The sequence below is a fragment of the Petromyzon marinus genome, chromosome 12 (genome assembly GCF_048934315.1).
Source record: "Petromyzon marinus isolate PM22_M1 ecotype Great Lakes invasive population chromosome 12, UKy_Petmar_22M1.pri1.0, whole genome shotgun sequence".
Lineage (NCBI taxonomy): Eukaryota > Metazoa > Chordata > Hyperoartia > Petromyzontiformes > Petromyzontidae > Petromyzon > Petromyzon marinus.
In genome coordinates, this window is record NC_133678.1 from 7898649 (window position 1) to 7918439 (window position 19791).

Consider the following 19791-nt stretch of genomic DNA (forward strand, 5'->3'; position numbering starts at 1 on the left):
CGTGACTGCAGGAATTTATATTCTTTGTATTTATTTTCTTGGTTCTTTCGGTAAAGTCACGTAGAAGGGAAACAATAAAATAATAAAAATATAAAACAATAAAATTCTCACGACGTTTCGACTGCAACACAAGCAATCATCATCAGGTGTGATGTGATGAAAACCACACCTGATGATGTTTCGACTGCAACACAAGCAATCATCATCAGGTGTGATGTGATGAAAACCACACCTGATGATGGTTGCTTGTGTTGCAGTCGAAACGTCGTGAGAATTTTATTGTTTTATATTTGTATTATTTTATTGTTTCCCTTCTACGTGACTTTACCGAAAGAACCAAGAATATGAATCCCTGTAGTCACGAAAGCTTTAAATCAAAACATATTTATTTGTTATGTGATTTAGTCTGCTTACTGTATTAATCCTTAAGCATGAGGCATTGCTGTTCATTTGCAAATTATAATTCTTTCATTTTATTTCTACCTACGTGACTTTACCGAAAGAACCAAAGAGAATGATCATTATATGCTTTGTAATTGGATGTTATACTTGGCGATTGTATATTGAGAGCGAGTGGATATTTTCTGATTTTAGAAAACGGCTATCACGCTGGCGAATGGCATCATTGTTTAAAATATTCATTCCTATGTATTACTAGATACCAATTCATTTTAATGGATTTTAAAGGAAAAACAAAACCGAAAAACACCCTACATTGAAGTTTTGACGCTGCAATGGTTTCATCTGGTAATGCGTTTACACGCCTGCTATTTATGAAAAAATTACCATGAGATATCTGGAAATGTGAAGAGATTTCTAAGATATTGGCCTCCAACTGGGTTTTTGTATGTTTAGCTTGCAAGAGAAAGCGACGGTCTTCTTGAATGTTCACAACACACAGTGTCTAACGCCTGCTGACACTGTAAAGGCCATTATCAAACATCATCACCATCTCATTGAAACCCTTATGCACTAGCCAAGATCAATATTTAATTAAATACTGCTAATTTTTTTCTTATTCACCGGGAATTTCCTTTTGCGGTGAGCATCAAAATAACCTTTATTACAGCTTCCTAATTTCTTTGATCTTGTTTAATTATTTAAATTAATGAATTATTTTAATGACATCAAATTTTTGGGTTAAAAATGATACAATTAAATATGATACCAATAGCAGATCTGATCATATTAGTAACATTGAATTTTATATGTTGTCCTAAAGAATATATTGGTCAAATCAGTGCATATTACCTGACGACGAATGTATCAGATACGTGGACACTCACAAATATGGAACAAAGTTATTTCGGTAAAGTCACGTAGATATAATTTTTTTAAGTAATACAATTAATTCACATACAAAATTTAAATAATACAAATAAATGTAAATTAATAAAAGCAAAAATGTTCAATTCATTTTTATTTACGTATTTTTTAATTTAACATTTTATTATTTTTATTTTTGCTTTCTATCAACGTGACTTTACCGAAAGAACCAATAATATGAATTCCTGCAGTCACGAAAGTTTGAAGTCAAAAGTTGAAAAGTACGCAACGAAGTGTGGAGAGACACGTGTTGATAATTACACTGAGCGTAAGGAACATATGCAAATCGCAAACATCATGTCGATTAAATCTCGACTTAAATCTTGACTTAAAGCTTTCGTGACTGCAGGAATTCATATTCTTTGGGTCTTTATTTTTCACCTGATGACGATTGCCTGTGTTGTGATCGAAACGTCGTGATTTTTATTTCATTATTTTTTTCTATCTACGTGGCTTTACCGAAAGACACAAGGAATATCATGTCGATTGCTAATAAAAGCAGACTTTGGACAACTCGCTGGAAGGCATGATGCCCAATGGACAGGTATGCTGATGAAATGGCAGCCCATGGAGGATAGACGCCTGAGAGGATGGTCCACCGGGGAGATGAAGTGATGGGTTCAGTCAAGGCCGTAGCCATGTAAATTTGAAAACTCATTTCCTGCCGAAAATTTGAAAAAATTCACTCACACATGGGACGGACTTTTTATTTATTTTTGACAATAATGTCTAATAGTGTATTGTATTACATTGCTCTGTTTTTACTTTTTTACCATTTCTTGTTTCATTGTATGTAATGGCTTAAATTAGGGATTAATAAAGAACAACCATAACCACAATCATATAAACAGAAATCTATGCATTGATTTATATGGAGACAAGTCCAGGTATTATGACCAAGGTTGAGCAAATTGTTTTTATTTACATAGCATAGCAATTTTTTTATAGCAATATAATGGGGGGAGGGGGCATTTTGAGCATATTTTAATATTAGGGGGGATGTTGCACCCCCCCCCCCCAAATATATTATAATTACGGCCTTGGGTTCATTTAATGTGCAAGAGCAAGAGAGATCATGGCATCGTCTCATTATGTGGGATGGCAACAAGGTAGGCAGGCCTTCATCCAGCAGGGGATATAATATAGCTCATGAATTATCATGTTGCCTTTTCTTTGCTTTTATGTGCCACAAAATGTAAGCACTCCTCCCTTGCGGTTTCAATTAGCCTACGCGTCTGAGATGAAGGCACTACCCTTCCCTCATTTCCAATTCCACAAACGCAATCTTTCTTAACTGTTTCTTCCTAGGTGGCTTATCTGTGCAGCTCATTGCTACGATAACGCAATTATACTCTAAGAATTCGAGTGAAGCTAAAGAAGTGGTAATTTCAAATTGCTATCTGTTGTCTTGTTCGTGAATATGCGATATATTACTACAACAGCAACTGAATCAACGTCAAAATGCTATTTTCACATATAGGCTCTTTTTATCATAACCCCATAATGGAATATATTTGATAATGGCAATTCCATGAAAAAATCTTACATATTAATAGATTTGTGTTGATCTATATGACGTTTCCTGATTAGAATATGTCTACTTAAATATGCGTTTTTAAACACATGACTGGATTTTTTTTTAAATAAAAATGCAAAAAATAAGATAACAGAGTGAATGTATTCCGCGAAAAAAATTATTCTGCAGAATTTCTGAGGGGCAGGCATGAAAAGCGAAGTCGCTTTAAACACGAAAGAGAACTCATTTTCATGCAAAAATATGAACGACGTGCCTTACAACTATGTATGCAAGCCTGTATAAAAACGGCACCTTTTAGCTCTGCCTATAAGTACATGTAATGCAGTGGCATTAAAACATATCGCTTCTCGCCAGTGTTAGTATCTTTGAAATAATGTCTCCCCCACCCCCCTTCTCTCTCTCTCTCTCTTTATCTTTCATTATTCACTCGCCTACCAAACCACTCAGTTGTGAGCTCATTCTCCTGGGGACCGCGACGAGTGGCGTCTCAGCAAAAGTTGCGAGCCGACGCTTTTCCCCCGTGTCGCGTGTTACAGCCGCTGCTGACGCTGGACACCTTCTCGTCCGCATACATTATTACAAAGGCAGCGCTTTGGCTCAGCCAGAGAGCGGATTGGACGCGTACGAGCTCCCCTTCCGACACGGCGAGCTGCTGCCACACGCGAACCCGCTTCGAGCCCGCCACTTATCTTGCCTCGTTTTTGCCTTGCCTCGGCATCAATAAGTCCAAGTCTCGCTTTCTGTGTTGATGGGCGCCGTTTTGTGGGTCACACAATTGCGATTTTTAGAGTGAAGAAATAAGTCATTACCGCACTTTTGGATCATTATTATTATTATTATTTTAGCTGACGATCTTGTTGAGTCGCGTTGCGTTGGAGGAAAAAACATTTTTTTTGGATCGGGGAGGAAAACAAAACGTTGCTACGTAAAATCCCCGTTGCTTTTGGAGTGAGAGCTGATATGCGATTTCGTTGTTAAAAAGTGCAACGGCAACAGCCCATCAGCGAGCGACACCGCCGCAGAGGAGACGAAAAAGCGCCACTCCACCCCTCTGCTACGTTGCGGGGCACAACTATACGCGGGGCAAAGCTTGCGGTGTGTTCTATGTGTTTAACGATTAATATCACAATCAGCGTTGAAGAGAGAGGCGTCCAGGCAGCGATTATGAACCATTCAGTGCACGCAGCAGCAGCAGCAGCAGCAGCCGAGCTGCGTCCGACAGCGACAGTCGCCGCGCACAGCAGCAGCGGCGTCGGCGGCGGCATCGGCGTCAACGACAGCGCGCACGCCAACTCGAGCGGCCAACAGAGCCTCGAGATCAGCACGAGCCTGGGCTCCAAGGCGTTCATCACGGCGCTCTACATGGCTCTGTTCGTCGTGGGCACGGTGGGCAACGCGGTGACCCTCTACGTGGTGCTACGCAAGAGGAGCGCGCGGCACCTGCAGCACGGCACGGCGCACTACCACCTTGTCAGCATGGCAGCGTCCGATCTGCTCACGCTCATGCTCGGCTTGCCCGTGGAGCTCTACAACTTCATCTGGGTGCACGACCAGTGGGCATTCGGCGACCTGGGCTGCCGCGGCTACTACTACCTGCGCGACAGCTGCACCTACGCCACGGTGCTTAACATCACGAGCCTCAGCGTGGAGCGATACCTGGCCGTGTGCCACCCGCTGCGCGCGATGACCGTGGCGTCGCCCAGGAGGACGCGTCGGCTCGTGGCCGCGGTTTGGTTCACCTCGTTCCTGCTGGCGCTGCCCATGGCGCTGGTGATGGGTCAGCAGGTGTACGTGGAGAGGAGGCACGGGTTTGTCGACGAGCACGTGGCTGCCATCCACGTGTGTACCTGCGTCAGCTCCATCGACACCCTCAAGGTGGTCATACAGGTGAGGTGGAGCACGCCGGCGTCGTTTTGGGCTTGAGACGTAGAGGGGCGTGAGAAGTAACGCGGAAGGAACTTGACGGCAAGGTGATAAGCGCGGCGGAGCTGGGGAGAGGGGGAAACGCGCGGTAGTTTATCAAGGTTAATGCGCGACTCGTAGGACAAGACGCGATTTTTTATTTCATTGAGTTCGCCTTTATTTTGTTAGACCAGGAGAGAACTCTAGGGAGCAGGATAGTCTCATTTGCAAGTTACTTGGGACATTGGTCTGCCAGTAGAGGGAGGAGTGGGGTGGGGGGAGTTATAATTAATTGTTGCTTTGAATAGTCCTAAATAAGTAATTGGCGGTGGGATTTTCTAATTTAACAGAATTAAGGCCCAGACGCCCGCACAGAATGGCATTGAGTTATCGTGTTAATGACGTCGGCGGATGTTTAACTTCCACTGTAAAGCAGACGGCGCGTATAATTATTACTATTTTTGTAAGTTATTACATCCGCAGTAATGATCGGGGCGTCCGCTGCATTCGAACCGTGAACATCTGAAATAAGGGGCGAACGCGTAAACCGCTCGGCCACGTCATCGTCCAAGAGCAGCAGCAGCCTTGGTTAATCCACTGCTGGATGACGAAAGCCCCAATCTGCGACGCAACAACAATAATAATTTCCACCACGCAGCTGCACGCGGAGCTGATCTTCACTGCATCAGCCCTCCCAGTGGCTGCCGCTCCGGTCATTAAACCTTGACCACGAGTGGTGATTTTGTCCGATCGTGCCCATGCTCAAGCCCACTTTTTTTTCTTTTCTCAATTTATATGACGCCGTTGGCCCGCGCGTATTCTCGCAAATCATCTGATCGGCTGTCTGTCTGCCTGTCTGTCTGTCTGCCTGTATGTCTGTCTGCCTGTCTCCAAGCGATGCGTCTCTCGATGTTTCTTTGCGCACTTTTCAGTTTTGGCTTAAAGACAACGCACGTTCATCATGTTGATGTATATAGAGCGTCTAAATGCAACAGCCGTATCTCAAGGCCATATACAAAATAGTGGGGAATGCACATCACGGGGACAAGTAGACATACAGTACTTTGTTTGTTTGTTTAGGGAAGAGACAGACGTAGGCACCGGAGAAGAGGAAGGCCTTAGGTTGGACTTAAACGTGCGCAAGGTAGTCGAGAGCACGGATGGATCTGGGATCGGGAAGGGCGATTTTAACCCATACTCAGAGGAAAGCGTGAGATGAGAGGGGAGAGATCATGGGCATAGAGTAGAGTGAAATTGGAGGCGAGATAGGAGGGTGCTTGGTGGGGGAGTGGAGTGATGTGAGAGGGGAGAGATGCGAGAGAGCCATAAGGAGGGGATCGGGGGGGGTTGTTAGTGGGAGATGAGATGGGAGAGAGAGAGAGAGAGAGGAAAAAGCGTGAGGGTGGAGCAGAGTGAGATGAGAGTGGAGATGGAGGCGGTTGCGATCCCGTGCAGGACCTTTAAGACGGTGAGAGCGATTTTCAAAATAGCCAGGAAGTTGGATTGGGAGCTGGTGGAGAGTTTGAGGTACAGTATTAGGGTGATGGAGTCTCGTTTACACGATGTGGGTGAGAAGTCTGGCAGCGGTATTTTAATGGATTTGGGAATTTGGAGAGAATGTATAAGCCAAGGTGGATTTGGCGAAACAAACCATTACCTGGTTTTCACCTGATTATAAAAAAAGGGTTTTCAAGGAACTGTAGACCTACCCATATTTTTTTTAACCTTTAGCTTTGGTAACGTTACACTTTGCGTGCACGAGTAACTAGTGCGTTTGTGAATCTATGCGTGTTATTACATTGTGGGGAGCGGTAGTATAGTGGCTAACGGACAGCGCTACGAACCGGGTTTCGACTCCCTGTCACAGCGGACATCTGTGGAAAATATCTGAACCGATCCTGGGCCGAAGGTCGACTCAGCCTAAACTGAGTAACTGGTGCGGTGTGTACAGTAAATATTAGGACTGGGGGGAGACAAAGGCGGTCGGGCGTGGTGGTGGCCACTCACCGCCTCGTGTGCCGTGCCGGCCTTCATATGTGCTCTCTTAACAGCACTTGCCCCAACAGTCTGGTAAAGGATATACGGGAGATCTTGTGTATTTATATTATGTAAGCTCCATCACCCACGCATGAGTTGCGTGTAATAATAATACCCCTGAATGAGGCACGATATTAAACGAGATTACAATCGGGGGAAACTTTTACGCATGAAGAGTTGCCGTATATTTCCTCCAGCGTGTCACTCAGTGTCGACGATATACACGTATGATCGATGTACGTATGTTGAACTTCATTCGCACCGTACGTAGCCAACCGTGCTCATCTAACTCGGCATGAATGATTTGCGCCTTTGTTCATGTTGGCCGTCACTGAATGACATTTCAGCGGATTGGCGGTCACAAAATGACCCTCGTGAACCCGTGCTGGTGTGAGCTCCGTGGAGGCTAGGGTGACAGCAGTGTGTGACCACCACCACCACCACGCACCCCACCTCTTTGCCATCGGTCCGGTCTTGCAGTCTGACTCGTGTTCTGTGCTACTCATATAACGAGACAGGCTTCAAGTGAGGACCGAGGCCTGGGTGGATCTAAGCGAGGACAGCCGGGAGTTCATCCCGTCGATAATACGCGCGCTGACAAGCTTCAGTGACCATTGCCCCTTCAGCTTAGCTTGTCCATTTCCCAAACGTGACGTTACAAATCCGTGGCGGTGCTATTGCAAGAATGATGCTCAAGGCGGAGAGTAATTTCAAGTGAATCGTATTCTTTGGGTCTTTCGGTAAAGTCACGTAGATAGGTTCAAAGAAAATAACAAAAAAACTACGACGTTTCGATCGCAACACAAGCGTCGTGGTTATTTTTGTTGTTATTTTATTTGAAGCTATCTACGTGACTTTACCGAAAGAACCAACAATATTAATTCCTGCAGTCACGAAAGCTTTAAGTCAAGATTGAAATGAATCGTCTTAATAGCGGCTTTGCATGTAGAGAATGTTAACGGAAACCACAGCGTATAGCATTGCCTATAGAGGGCAATGCAAACTAATTAATGCGGTGTTAATGTCGTCGCGTGCACTTTGTATGAATGTTGCTCGGTGTAAATAATCACGTGTCGACTGTTTATTTAAATTAGCGGTCGCGAGAAAACAGACACGGGGAGGGTTGAAAGAGAGAAATAATATACAAAAATATCAAAAAAGCGCCTCGGTTAGATGGAGCGAGCCAAGGGAGATGGCAGCAGGACGCGTCTGCTGACAGGCAAGGCTCCTTCAAGTCCTCGGAAATTGCCTTTCCACACTGAAGCCGTTACAGAAAAAAATGGGACACACACACACGTGCGCGCAAGCCACCCCCATACACACGCACAGAGGCGAGATTAAATGATAGCAAAGCAACCGTACATAATACATTTTCAGGGCCAGTCGATCAATGCTAAAAAATCAACTCTTGCTGCTCAGCGCACGGCATTATTTAGCTCGCAAAAAGCGAGCTAAATAATCGCGCGTCAACGCGTGGTGACTATTTGTTTACCGTTAACGCAAACTTCATTACGATCGGCAAACACGAACCTTTGCCTGGACCCGGAAAGGAGCATTATGAAGCATGCGCCCCTAGCTCTATGAAACGCGAATCCTATTGTTTCCCCTACCCCCCATTTTATATATTTTTTTTTAAACCCAGTATTTAAAGGGAAAACAAACGCACCGCTATTGTTACGCGAATGTGGCCAAAATCAGCGGTCGTGATTACTGGGTGGGGGGGAGGGCTTTGTTTGAACTGCGGTCGGCGTGTGGTGCGTACGTGTGGAGGAGCGCTCGCCGTTCCGTGCCACGTGTACACATACACACAAAGATCAAAGATCCCCCATATAGCCTTAACAGACTGTAGGGGCAAGTGCTGTTAGCGAGCACCTATGAAGGCCGGAACGGTACACGAGGGGGTGGGTGGCCAGCACCACGCCCGACCGCCTTTGTCTCCCTAGTGGCAATGTTTACACACCGCACCAGGTACTAATTTGAGGCTGAGTCGACCTAGGGGAGGCCCGGGACAGGTTCAGATAATCGTCACTGGTGTTGGCCGTGAGCGGGAATCGAAGCCGGGTCGTCAGGTTCATAGCGCAGCGCGCTAACCGCTACACACACACATACACACACATAAACACACACATAAACACAACACATACACAACAACAACCGCCATTCGCCACTAAGTGGCGGTGACGTCATCACGACGCTTGTGCCAGGCCATGTGCACCTTGAGGCCACGTCGAACGCCCGCGGGCAGGAGGTCACGGGGCAGACCCAGGTGCCACGGGTCGACTGACTGAGATGACTGGCTGGTGCACCACCTGTGCCCCCTACTGTGCCAACCTGCTGTGCTTTAGCCACCCGGCACTCTGCTCGTTGTTGTGAGCGTCGCTCCTCCGTCCTCCGTTGTTGTTAGAGGGCGACTGCCTCCAACTGCCCAGTAGCGTCCTTCACGAGCCTCCTCCACAGAGGCCGATCTTGACACCGCTGGTACCAGTCATCGGCAAGTCCACTCAGCTCCACGTCCTCCTGTACCACATCACTCCATCTCTTCTCTAGCCCGTGCCGCGCCCGTTTAGCCCCCTCGATCCGGCCGAACAAAAGCTGTTTCGGCATGCGGTGGCTGGGCATGCGAGCTACATGACCCAGCCAACGCAGCCTTGCCTGCCGGAGGAGCTCGCCGATGGGACCTTGCCCAGATCTTTCAAAGATTTGTGAGCTCCTCACACAATCCAGCCTGGTTAAACCCAGGATGGATCGGAGGCAGGCTAGCCTAAATGTTTCTAACCGGCGAAGATGTTCCATTAGGGGGGTTCACGTTTCGCAAGCGTAGAGAAGGGAGGGAATGACCGTGGCCGAGAAGACCTGAAGCTTAGTGCGGAGCGACAGACCAGGTAGCTTCCACACAGCGTTACGCAATCGATGAAAAGATATTGCCACTCGACTGATTCGGAGTGAGACCTCTGCTGTTAAACTGGGGCCGGTCATAAGCACACTGCCCAGGTATGGGAAACTCTCCACTCTCTCCACAACTGCCCCATCACCGATTGGGAGTTGTGGGGGTGGAGTGTCCGATGGTACAAAATACCCAGGCAGGTGCTTAGTTTTGGTGGGGCTGATGGTAAGGCCCCATCTCTTCGTGGCACGCTCCAGTCTCAGCAGCGTCTCCAACTCCTCCTCTGAATGAGCAGCTATTACCAAATCATCGGCATACATAACGTGGTTGAGCAATAGGGAGCCATCCCTTGACCGCACCAGGGCATCGATCAGCCTCCCATTATATCTGTACCATATGGAGAATTCCCCGGTACAGCTATTGAAGGCTTCACTAACTACGTGGTCAAAATAGATGTTAAATAATGTGGGAGCCAGAGGACATCCCTGTCGCACCCCAAGGTGTACAGGGAATGGCTCTGACTCCCGGCCACGTAGTTTTACCCGGGCCCGCTCACCATCATGAAGGTCCTTAATGATCGTGAGCAGAGGGTCAGGTACTCCAAAAGCACGAAGAACACATACACATACACACACACACATACACACACGTACACACATACACACACACATACACACACACGTGGGGAGGGAAGAGGCAGTCTCGATCACCTTTGCCTTTCATTTCCCGAGCGCATTCGCGAGGCACGGCCGCTTTGTTTCACTTCATTAGTAAACGTGTTACAACGTCGCCTTTCATCGAGGCGACATAATGCTCGCTTCTAAAAGTGGTCTCGCTGTAAATTAACATTTGTGCGCCGATGCACCCGATATGTAAAACAACGGTGGGGGGTGTGGGTGGGTGTGGGGGGGTGTGGGGGGGGGGAGTCCCCACGTCCTTCCATCCAGACACCCTCCACCAGATCCAACCAAGCAAGCTACAGCCACCAAACTGCAATTAACTGACTGCCATTCGCTTCCATGATTTGTCATAACCTGCACAAAATAATTCAAAGTGCATATTTTAATCCATTTGTTTTTTTTTTTGTGTTGCGAGGTTATGACATGTAATTATATTCATCCAAATGGCCACGGACACGTTTCGAGACATTTAGTGTGTGCTCAGTTTTTCTGCATTTCCCACATAGTTCTGGAGCATTTAAATAGCAACAGTGTGACAGCTGAGTTTAATAACCTTTTGTACGAGTCATTGGGGGTATAACAAAAACAATGAATACATAATATAGGTTTTTTTTTTCGGGTTAGATCGCGTAAATGTAAATGTGTCGTTCAACCCGCCAACACCAGACAGAGCCAATTAGTGAGGTTTGTCACGCAAACAAAACGTGCCAATTCGTTATTAGTTCAGCACACCGGTGTGTCGGAGAGTAAACGCACGACATTGACAATTCGAGTAGGACGTTTCGCCGGTAATTACAAACACGTTTTGTTTAAGTGACAAACCTTACTAATTGGCTGTGGCGGGTGGTGGCGGGTTTAACGACACATTTTAATTTATGCAATCTAACACCCCCAAAAACCTCCTCTATTTCGAATAATATTGGTCGCGAAAGCCGACTGCGTACTCTTTGTTTTTTTCAGTAAAGTCACGTAGGTAAAAAAGAATTTTAATTTTTTTGAAAATTTTTACCTACGTGACTTTACCGAAAGAACCAAAGAGTATGGATCCTTGCAGTCACGAAAACTTCAAATCTAGAATTAGCCTACTGCGTGTACCCCGGCTCTCGCACAATGTCCGTGATGCAGTCATTTTTAGTCTGTTGATGGTCGGCGATGCGGCAATCGATTCATCTCGACTAGCTGTACACGATGCACCACCACGGTGCGTACGAGCGTTCAGGGTTTCAGCGCGATCGCCCTCGCTGCGTTTCGACATCGCGGAGTAGCACCACCGATTTCGGATCGATCGGTAACCCCAGTCGCGGAGTTAAGTAACACCCCTTGAAAAAAAGTGTCCCAGAAATAACATATTGAATTTGCCTCGGCCATTCTGTATTATTTGGTACCTCGGGGTACCGCCACGAGGATCATTTGCTCCACCTTCGTTTCCCTCAACCATTCAGCAGCTCCCTCCATTATCTGAAGCTTTGGAGGCTCTGGGAGCAAATTGCAACGTGATCTCTCTCCAGTCACGACTTCTGCACACACAGCTTCGATTATACTACTGGTAGGAACCTCCTGGTTACACCAGCCAACAGGGGATTATACTACTGGTTGGAACCTCCTGGTTACACCAGCTCACAGGGGATTATACTACTGGTAGGAACCTCCTGGTTACACCAGCCCACAGGGGATTATACTACTGGTAGGAACCTCCTGGTTACACCAGCCAACAGGGGATTATACTACTGGTAGGAACCTCCTGGTTACACCAGCCCACAGGGGACTATACTACTGGTAGGAACCTCCTGGTTACACCAGCCCACAGGGGATTATACTACTGGTAGGAACCTCCTGGTTACACCAGCCCACAGGGGATTATACTACTGGTAGGAACCTCCTGGTTACACCAGCCCACAGGGGATTATACTACTGGTAGGAACCTCCTGGTTACACCAGCCCACAGGGGATTATACTACTGGTAGGAACCTCCTGGTTACACCAGCCCACAGGGGATTATACTACTGGTAGGAACCTCCTGGTTACACCAGCCCACAGGGGATTATACTACTGATAGGAACCTCCTGGTTACACCAGCAGCCCACAGGGGATGATTGTGTCCGTCCGTCGTGCATCCAAAAATGGGAGGGGTGGGGCTGGGTGGGGAGGGGAGGGTGGGGAGGGGCTGGGTGGGGAGGGTGGGGAGGGGCTGGGTGGGGAGGGAGGGCCTGGGTGGGGAGGGGCTGGGTGAGGAAGGTGGGGCTCGGTGGGGGGTGGGAGGGATGGGGCTGGGTGGGGAGGGGCTGGTCACCCCGTGGTGCCCTTATAAAACTCAACGTTTCACCTACTCACGCCGGCTTGTGCCCGCCCTCACAATCGGGCATATTTGCGGAATACACCACGTGGTGCCGCCGTTGACCCTGGCCATTGACCCAACGTTCCTACCAGCTCCCTCCGCAGGAATGTGATTGAGAGTGTCAAGCCCTGCCAGCGAAACTTCCACTTGTCACGTTATCCAGTATTTACTATTTTTATTTCACCAGGTGAGGCCCACTGAACTATATAGCTCTTTTTGAGAAGCGACCTGGCTATCACAAACTATACCCCAATGAAGTGGCTCATCATGTGGACATTGATAGCAGTAGAACACTCTAAAGGCATGTTTCTACTTGGGGAGGGAAACCCAGAGGACCCGAAGAAAAATCAACACGACCACATGTAGAACATGCAGACTCAAAATATACGGCTTTCAGGGTCGGGATCGAACCCACGACCTCCTGTATACCAGGCAAGGTAGTTAACATCTCGCCACCGTGGCACCACTCTCACCACCGTCCCAAAAATAAACACGTGATTTGCTCTGCTCACTCTTTACTTAAAAAAAACCCATCTCTTCACGTGAAACTCCTGAAGGATTAGGATATCCGCTATCTTCACCATCCATGGAATTTTCATTAGCCTACAGCACAACTACAATGCTGCTAATATGATTCTCTTCTCATCTTCACCTCTCCAAAAGTCTAGCTCTGGCCTCAGGCAATGAGCACATATATACATGAATGTATATGTGTATGTATATATATGTAGGCTATGTCAATTATGAGCATGAATGTATATATGAATGTATATGGCACGTAATAAATACTATTCCCATCTCCCTATGTGTAGGGGCCATAACAACATATTGTAATAATAACATGAAATGTTAGTGTGCTTCTAGAACCTGGATTAGATTAGGCTTCCTCTAATGAATAAAATTTTGACAGTCCATGAAATTGGAAATGATGCACACCTCATGCTAATTGAAATCTGTAAACATTAACGTTAATATGGCTTGTTTTCTCACTTTGAATTTGTGCGCTGGAAACCCATCACAGTACTCAGCCGATGTCCTTTCTGCTCATTAATGCTCACGGGAAAGCGAGGGAACCTTAATCAGAAGCACTTCCATAGATGCAATTGAAAGGCCAATAACATATCAGGAATATACAGGCGATGCCACTCATGAGCATGGAGTCTGGCTGCTTATTCAAGGTGCTGCCTCCCTTGGCTCCCTGCACGACTTTCCCATTCCACATCGCATAGCCCACGTCCAAATCACCCTGGATGTCCCCTATCCCGTCTGATCTATGGAGGGCTGAGTCTGGTTTGTCTCTTGAGTGAGTGATCAAAAATAATCACCAGGTGCTGTATAGGCATAAGGCTGCGGGCTACGATGTGGGCAGAAATATAAATGCATAAAAGGGCTCGGTCCACATATAGATTACATTTATGGCAGCTGTCTTCAAATTAAATCTACACGTGCAGCCCTTTGAGAGTTACCCTATCTTATGCATGTCGTTTTTCCGGGTACTCCGGTTTCCTCCCACATAACAAAATACTTTCATTGCATTGGTTAAATATTCCAATACAGGGCACTCCTGAAAAAAAAAGATATTAAGTCTTAAAACTCATCGAAACTTTTTTTTATAGTTTACCTTAATGTTTCTGAACATTCGTAACCATCTGCCCCAACAGTTGATTTACAAGCACACGTCTCTCTTCGCCATGTGCATTCTGACAGTGCAATTCGCGTGCACGCATGTGTGCACATTATCTCTGCAGGTGAACGTTTTCCTGGCATTTGTGTTCCCCATGCTGGCCATCTCAGCGCTCAACTCGGCCATCGTCAGGCAGCTGATGCGCCTGGTGGACAAGCCGGCGCCGGAGCCCGAAATTGGCCAGGAGCAGGGCTGCGTGGCGCGTTCGCGTGGAGGCCAAGGCGGGGGCCTGCAAGCGTGTCGCCACACCACGGCCTTGAATCTCGGGAGGCGCCTCTGTCCCAACGGCAGAGTGGAGGCTGCCAGAGTTCACGCCCTGCGCAACAGCGTGAAAGTACTGCGTGCGTCTCGCAAGGCACTTGCTCCAAACCCTGTCGTGCATCTCCTCGCGTAGCTCTCCGGAGAGGCCCTCGGGTTGCACCACCGATTGTGTTGTTTGCCAACGACGTCCGATATTTCGCTTCAAGTCCTGCGGCGCTTATTCGGGAACTGAATTGTTTGGCATGTGCTGGGTGGTAGCTTCTTCCAATTGAATTCCTTAAGAAGCTCCTGGCGAATGGAGTCAAACATGAGACAGTGGCGGCTGATCTGTACGGGGCATTGGGGCATTGACCCACGTAATAAAAATGCTTTAAAAAACTACATTTCTAAAGTATAAAAACAAATCATGGCCCTTCTTCATAGCACATCAATGGGATGGCGCTTCGGGATCTACGGATGAAAATGTGCCTTTCAAATGTAAAATTATGATTATTGCCCAAAATTTCGTCTATTATATATTTGTCTTGTTATTGACGAATATCTAGCTTTGAAGCTTTCGTGACTGCGGGAATCCATACTCTCTGGTTCTTTCAGTAAAGTCACGTAGGTATAAAATACAAATAAATCACAACGTTTCGATTGCAACACAAGCAATCATCATCAGGTGGGAAACCCACAGCAATAATTTTTTTATACCTACGTGACTTTACCGAAAGAACCAGAGAGTATTGACGAATATATTGCGTTTTTTTTTTATATGTGCTTGTGTACCACTGCCATTGCAGGATCTCCTCCAACACTTGCCCATAGCCACACACAGGAGCAATCTCCTAGGGGCAAACTCAGGGTCTCTCCAACCAATTTAAAGCCGTCTCCCTCCCTCTCCCATACATTTTATGAATGCAAGAACATGCGGGAACCTTCAAACTGCACAGTGTTCATCAACAACAATCCCTCTTTACCACTCAGTGGCGGTGATGTCAACACAGCGCTAATGCCATACTAGATGCATGTTGAGGCCACGTGAAGTGTTGAAGGCTCACTGGCAGGTCATAGAACAGACCCAGGTGCCATGGGTTAACTGACTGACATGACTGGCAGATACACCAACTGTCCTGCCCACTGTGCCAACTTGTTGCGTTTTTGCAACCCGGCGCTCCGCTCGTTGTTGTGAGCGTCGCTCCTCCGCCCTCCGTTGTTCCTGGAGGGCGATTGCCTCCAACTGCCCAGTAGCGTCCTTCACGAGCCTCCTCCACAGAGGCCAATCTTGACATCGCTGGTTACAGCCTTAGGCAAGTCCACTCAGCTCCTTATCCTTCTGTACCAGTCCATCTAACCCATTTCGTGCCAATTTAGCCCGACTATTCAGCCAAACAGAAGCTGATGGGCATGCCGTTGCCTCGCTTGCCAGAATAGCTCACAGATTTTTTACGGATCTGTGAGCTCCTCACACAATCCAGTCTGGTTAAACCCAGAATGGATGGTAGGCAGGCAAAACCTGAATGTTTAAAACCAGTGCAGATGTTCATTTTGAGGGCTCCACGTTTCGCCATCATAAAAAGGGAGGATATGACTGACCAAGAAGACCCAGAGCTTCGTATGGAGTGATAGATCAGGTAGTTTCCACACAGCGTTATTCAGCTGATGAAAAGATTCATAGTTTCATAGTTTCATTTATTTGGTATAGCCCTCTGAGCCATTCGGCTCTTGAATCGGGTGCAACCGCAACAAACAAAAAAACAAAAACATGAACAAGAAAACATCTTAAAGTGACTTTGTGCATGTGCAAACAGAAAATCCAGGAAAAAAAACATCAAAATATTCCTGAAATAGCACCGTACACCAACGCTGTGTGCAAAAATCCCAGTGGTATGCAAGTCAAACAACAACAACAACAAGAAAACTTAGATTAAGGCCATCAGTCTAACTCCGTACTACAAAAAAACTAAAACATGGCCAAAACCAAAAAAGTTTTAGAAATCACCAAAATAAAGCCATAAATGCAATGTAACAGTGATCATATGAACTGTGACCGAATTTTTAACAATAAGCTACATAAATAACATGTAACACCAAACCCTAGAGCCATAGCTGGCTGCATGAGTTACTCCACAAACAACAGGAGCATCAGTCGGAGTATCACATTTTTCAATGCACCTTTAAGATCAGCACACTAAATCAAAATACAGATAATACTTTGCAGCGGTCATCCGGAGCAAAACATTTTATTTTATTTTAGGCCACTGAATAGCAGTGGCAGCTAGGGGTGTACAACTCCTCTAGAGCAGTTTTGAGTGAAGATCTCATACGTAGTGATTCAAGTTGCAGTTTATTGGCAATAGCATTCCAGACCCTGGGGGCATCAATAGCAAAGGCCCTTCCTCCGGTTTTTGTACGGCAATAGGGAATGTGAAGCTGGTAGATGAGCGAAGACCTGAGGTCAAATTTGTTCTTTGAAACAGAGAGGAGATCCAGCAGGTAGTTTGCAGATTTTTTTGTAAGTACATCGTGAATAAATAAGATCTGGTGTACAAGCCGTCGAACATTAAGAGATGTTAAGTTTGACCCAATGTATAGATCACAGTGGTGAGTCCTATATGGGCAGTTCAATGCAAATCTTAAGGCCGAGTGAAAGATGGAATCAAGCTTCTTCAGTACAGTACTTGGGGCTGATTTATACACGATGTCACAGTAATCAAGTAGAGGCAGTATGGTAGCTTTTATCAATTCCAAACGGAACATAGGCGGGAAGCAGTGCTTGTGTCGATACAGAAAACCAATTTTTATTTTTGTCTTTTTACCAATATAATCAATGTGATCTTCAAAATTCAGTTTTGAATCCAGGATGACCCCAAGATACTTATAGATCTTGACTTGCTCTATTTGATAATTATTTAAGGAATGTAATTTGGGAAAAATAACTTCCTGCTTTAGTCCCGGTGAGAAGCATAGCACCTTGGTTTTGGAGGTATTTAGGACTAGTTTAAGGGCAACTAGCTGACGTTGTAGTTTGTTGAAATCACCCTGGAGCTTAGCAATTACGTCATCCGGAGAGCGGCCAGCAGTAATCAGTATTGTGTCATCTGCAAAAAGATTTACCCTGGAATAATCCAGGTTAGTGCCCAAGTCATTGACATAAAGAGAGAACAAGAGGGGGCCGAGGATGGAACCCTGTGGAACCCCTTTTGTTATATTAACACTGTTTGACCTCCAACCATCTGTGAATACAGTTTGGGTGCGAGAAAAGAGGTAAAACATTTTTACCATTTTACTGTGTTTTTGGAAAAACCGAGGCAACTTAGTTTACCAAGCAGGGTGTTGTGGTCTACTGCATCAAAAGCTTTGGACAGGTCAAGAAAAATACAGGCACAGTACTGCTTATTATCAAGGCTACTGTAAATTTGATTCAGAGAGTCTAATGCAGCAGGTGTGGTGCTGCATTTTTTTCGGAACCCAGATTGTTTTAGATGTAGAAAATGCAGTAAAGAAAATTCTTCTCGACTAATTCGGAGTGAGACCACTGCCTTGGTACACGAACTTCTCCACTCTCTCCACAACTGCCCAACACTCATGGGGAGTGGGGAGAGGAGAGCATTCGACATAAAATACCCAGACAGGTGCTTTGTTTTTGTGTCGCTGATAGTTAGGCTCCATCTCTTAGTAGCATGCTCCACGTACAACAGTAGCATTTCCAACTCGTCAAAGTGGGCAGAAATCACCAGATCATTTGCATACATAACGTGGTTGACCAATAGGGAGCCTCACATTATGTCGGTACCAGATGGGAATTCCACCAGTACATTCATGGAAAGCAGCGTCGAACTATGTGGTTAAAGAAGATGTTGAATAGCATAGGGGCGAGAGGACATCCCAGTCGCACCCTTAGGCACTCGTCAATGACACACAAAGATTCCACGAACACCCATGAAAGCCGGAACGGCACATTAGGGCGGTGTTTGTGATCAGCACCACGCCGCCTTTGTCTCCCACGTGGCGACATTTGCACGTCGCATCAGGTGCTCATTTCAGCACCTGACCTCTGTTAGGTCGAGTCACACACACACACCGGCACTCACACATACAAGGCTCGATGTGTTTGTATGAGACATGGAGATAATCAGCCATGATTAATCCACTGCTGGATGAAGGCCTCCTCTTTTCACAATCCTGCGATATAATAATCAAACAAACACCAGCGCTCCATCTCTTACGTTATTGTCCTCTTAGACGCATTCCATGCTGGCATTCTGTTATTGTATTTGACCATAGATGATTACCCCAAGCCACGTGCCTAACACACGGATTAAACACTGGCTTCTTTAGGCACATTGGTGTACATTACATTCTCAAGTTCAGCTGTCCCAAGGCACTCCGAACAGCTCTCGTTCAACTCTTTATTTCATCGTTTTGATTTCAGTCGGCCTTCAATGGCTATCCCAGGTACACACAGCACACATACTTTGCTGTGTCCTCGAGTTGTTAACAAAAAATACGAGTAATTAACAGGCTTTCGTCAGTCCACTGCTGGTGTCGGAGGGGGGGGGGGGGTGGTGCTTGACCATAATCCAATGCGGCTGGCCAGTGTGCGTTGGTGAAGGGGTGGGGGGGTGGTGGCGTTCAGAACCAGTTCGGAAATATTTCTCGCAACCCCCCCCCCCCCACCTGCCACTGATTTGAGCCATCGCCGGTCTAGACATGGTGCTGACAATTTGAGAGCTCGACAGCACAATCGTGACAAACCCACCCGTGTCTACCCGCTCCCACGTGCGTTCTGCAGTGTTAGCGTCAGTGCGAAGGTACATTTTGATGGTGATGATAGTGTGTGGCACGGTAGGGCATGCTGCATTCCCACATCGGCTGAATTGAAATTGTCAGTCGGGTAATCGAGCAATCATTCCTTCCTTGACTATTGTTGAGAATTATTAGTTTATTGTTTTTGTGTGTGTGTTACGCGGTTGCTGAGCACAGGCCTAAAGGCAGAGACGGGTTCAGTGTACGATAATGGCCAGCAAAAATTGAATGCACGGATTGCCCTACTAGAAGGCATTGTAATGTTTCTCAACTGTTTACTAAATTCATTCCAGTATAAAGTGGAACGCTTTCAACTCATTTTATTGAAATAAAGACTAAATAGGGATTTTTATT

The 19791-nt window shown here is 46.3% G+C and overlaps 1 protein-coding gene across 1 annotated transcript in view; it reads left to right on the forward strand.

Moving 5' to 3' along the window:
* The first annotated feature begins 876 nt into the window (after nt 1-876).
* The window catches only part of LOC116941603 (neurotensin receptor type 1), a 39960-nt gene continuing 21045 nt past the window's right edge, over nt 877-19791 (forward strand). Inside the window, exons 1-2 of the mRNA XM_032952807.2 lie at nt 877-4750; nt 14450-14726. Coding sequence (XP_032808698.2) covers nt 3968-4750; nt 14450-14726 — 1060 coding nt within the window. The 5' untranslated portion in view covers nt 877-3967. The remainder of the gene's footprint in view (nt 4751-14449; nt 14727-19791) is intronic.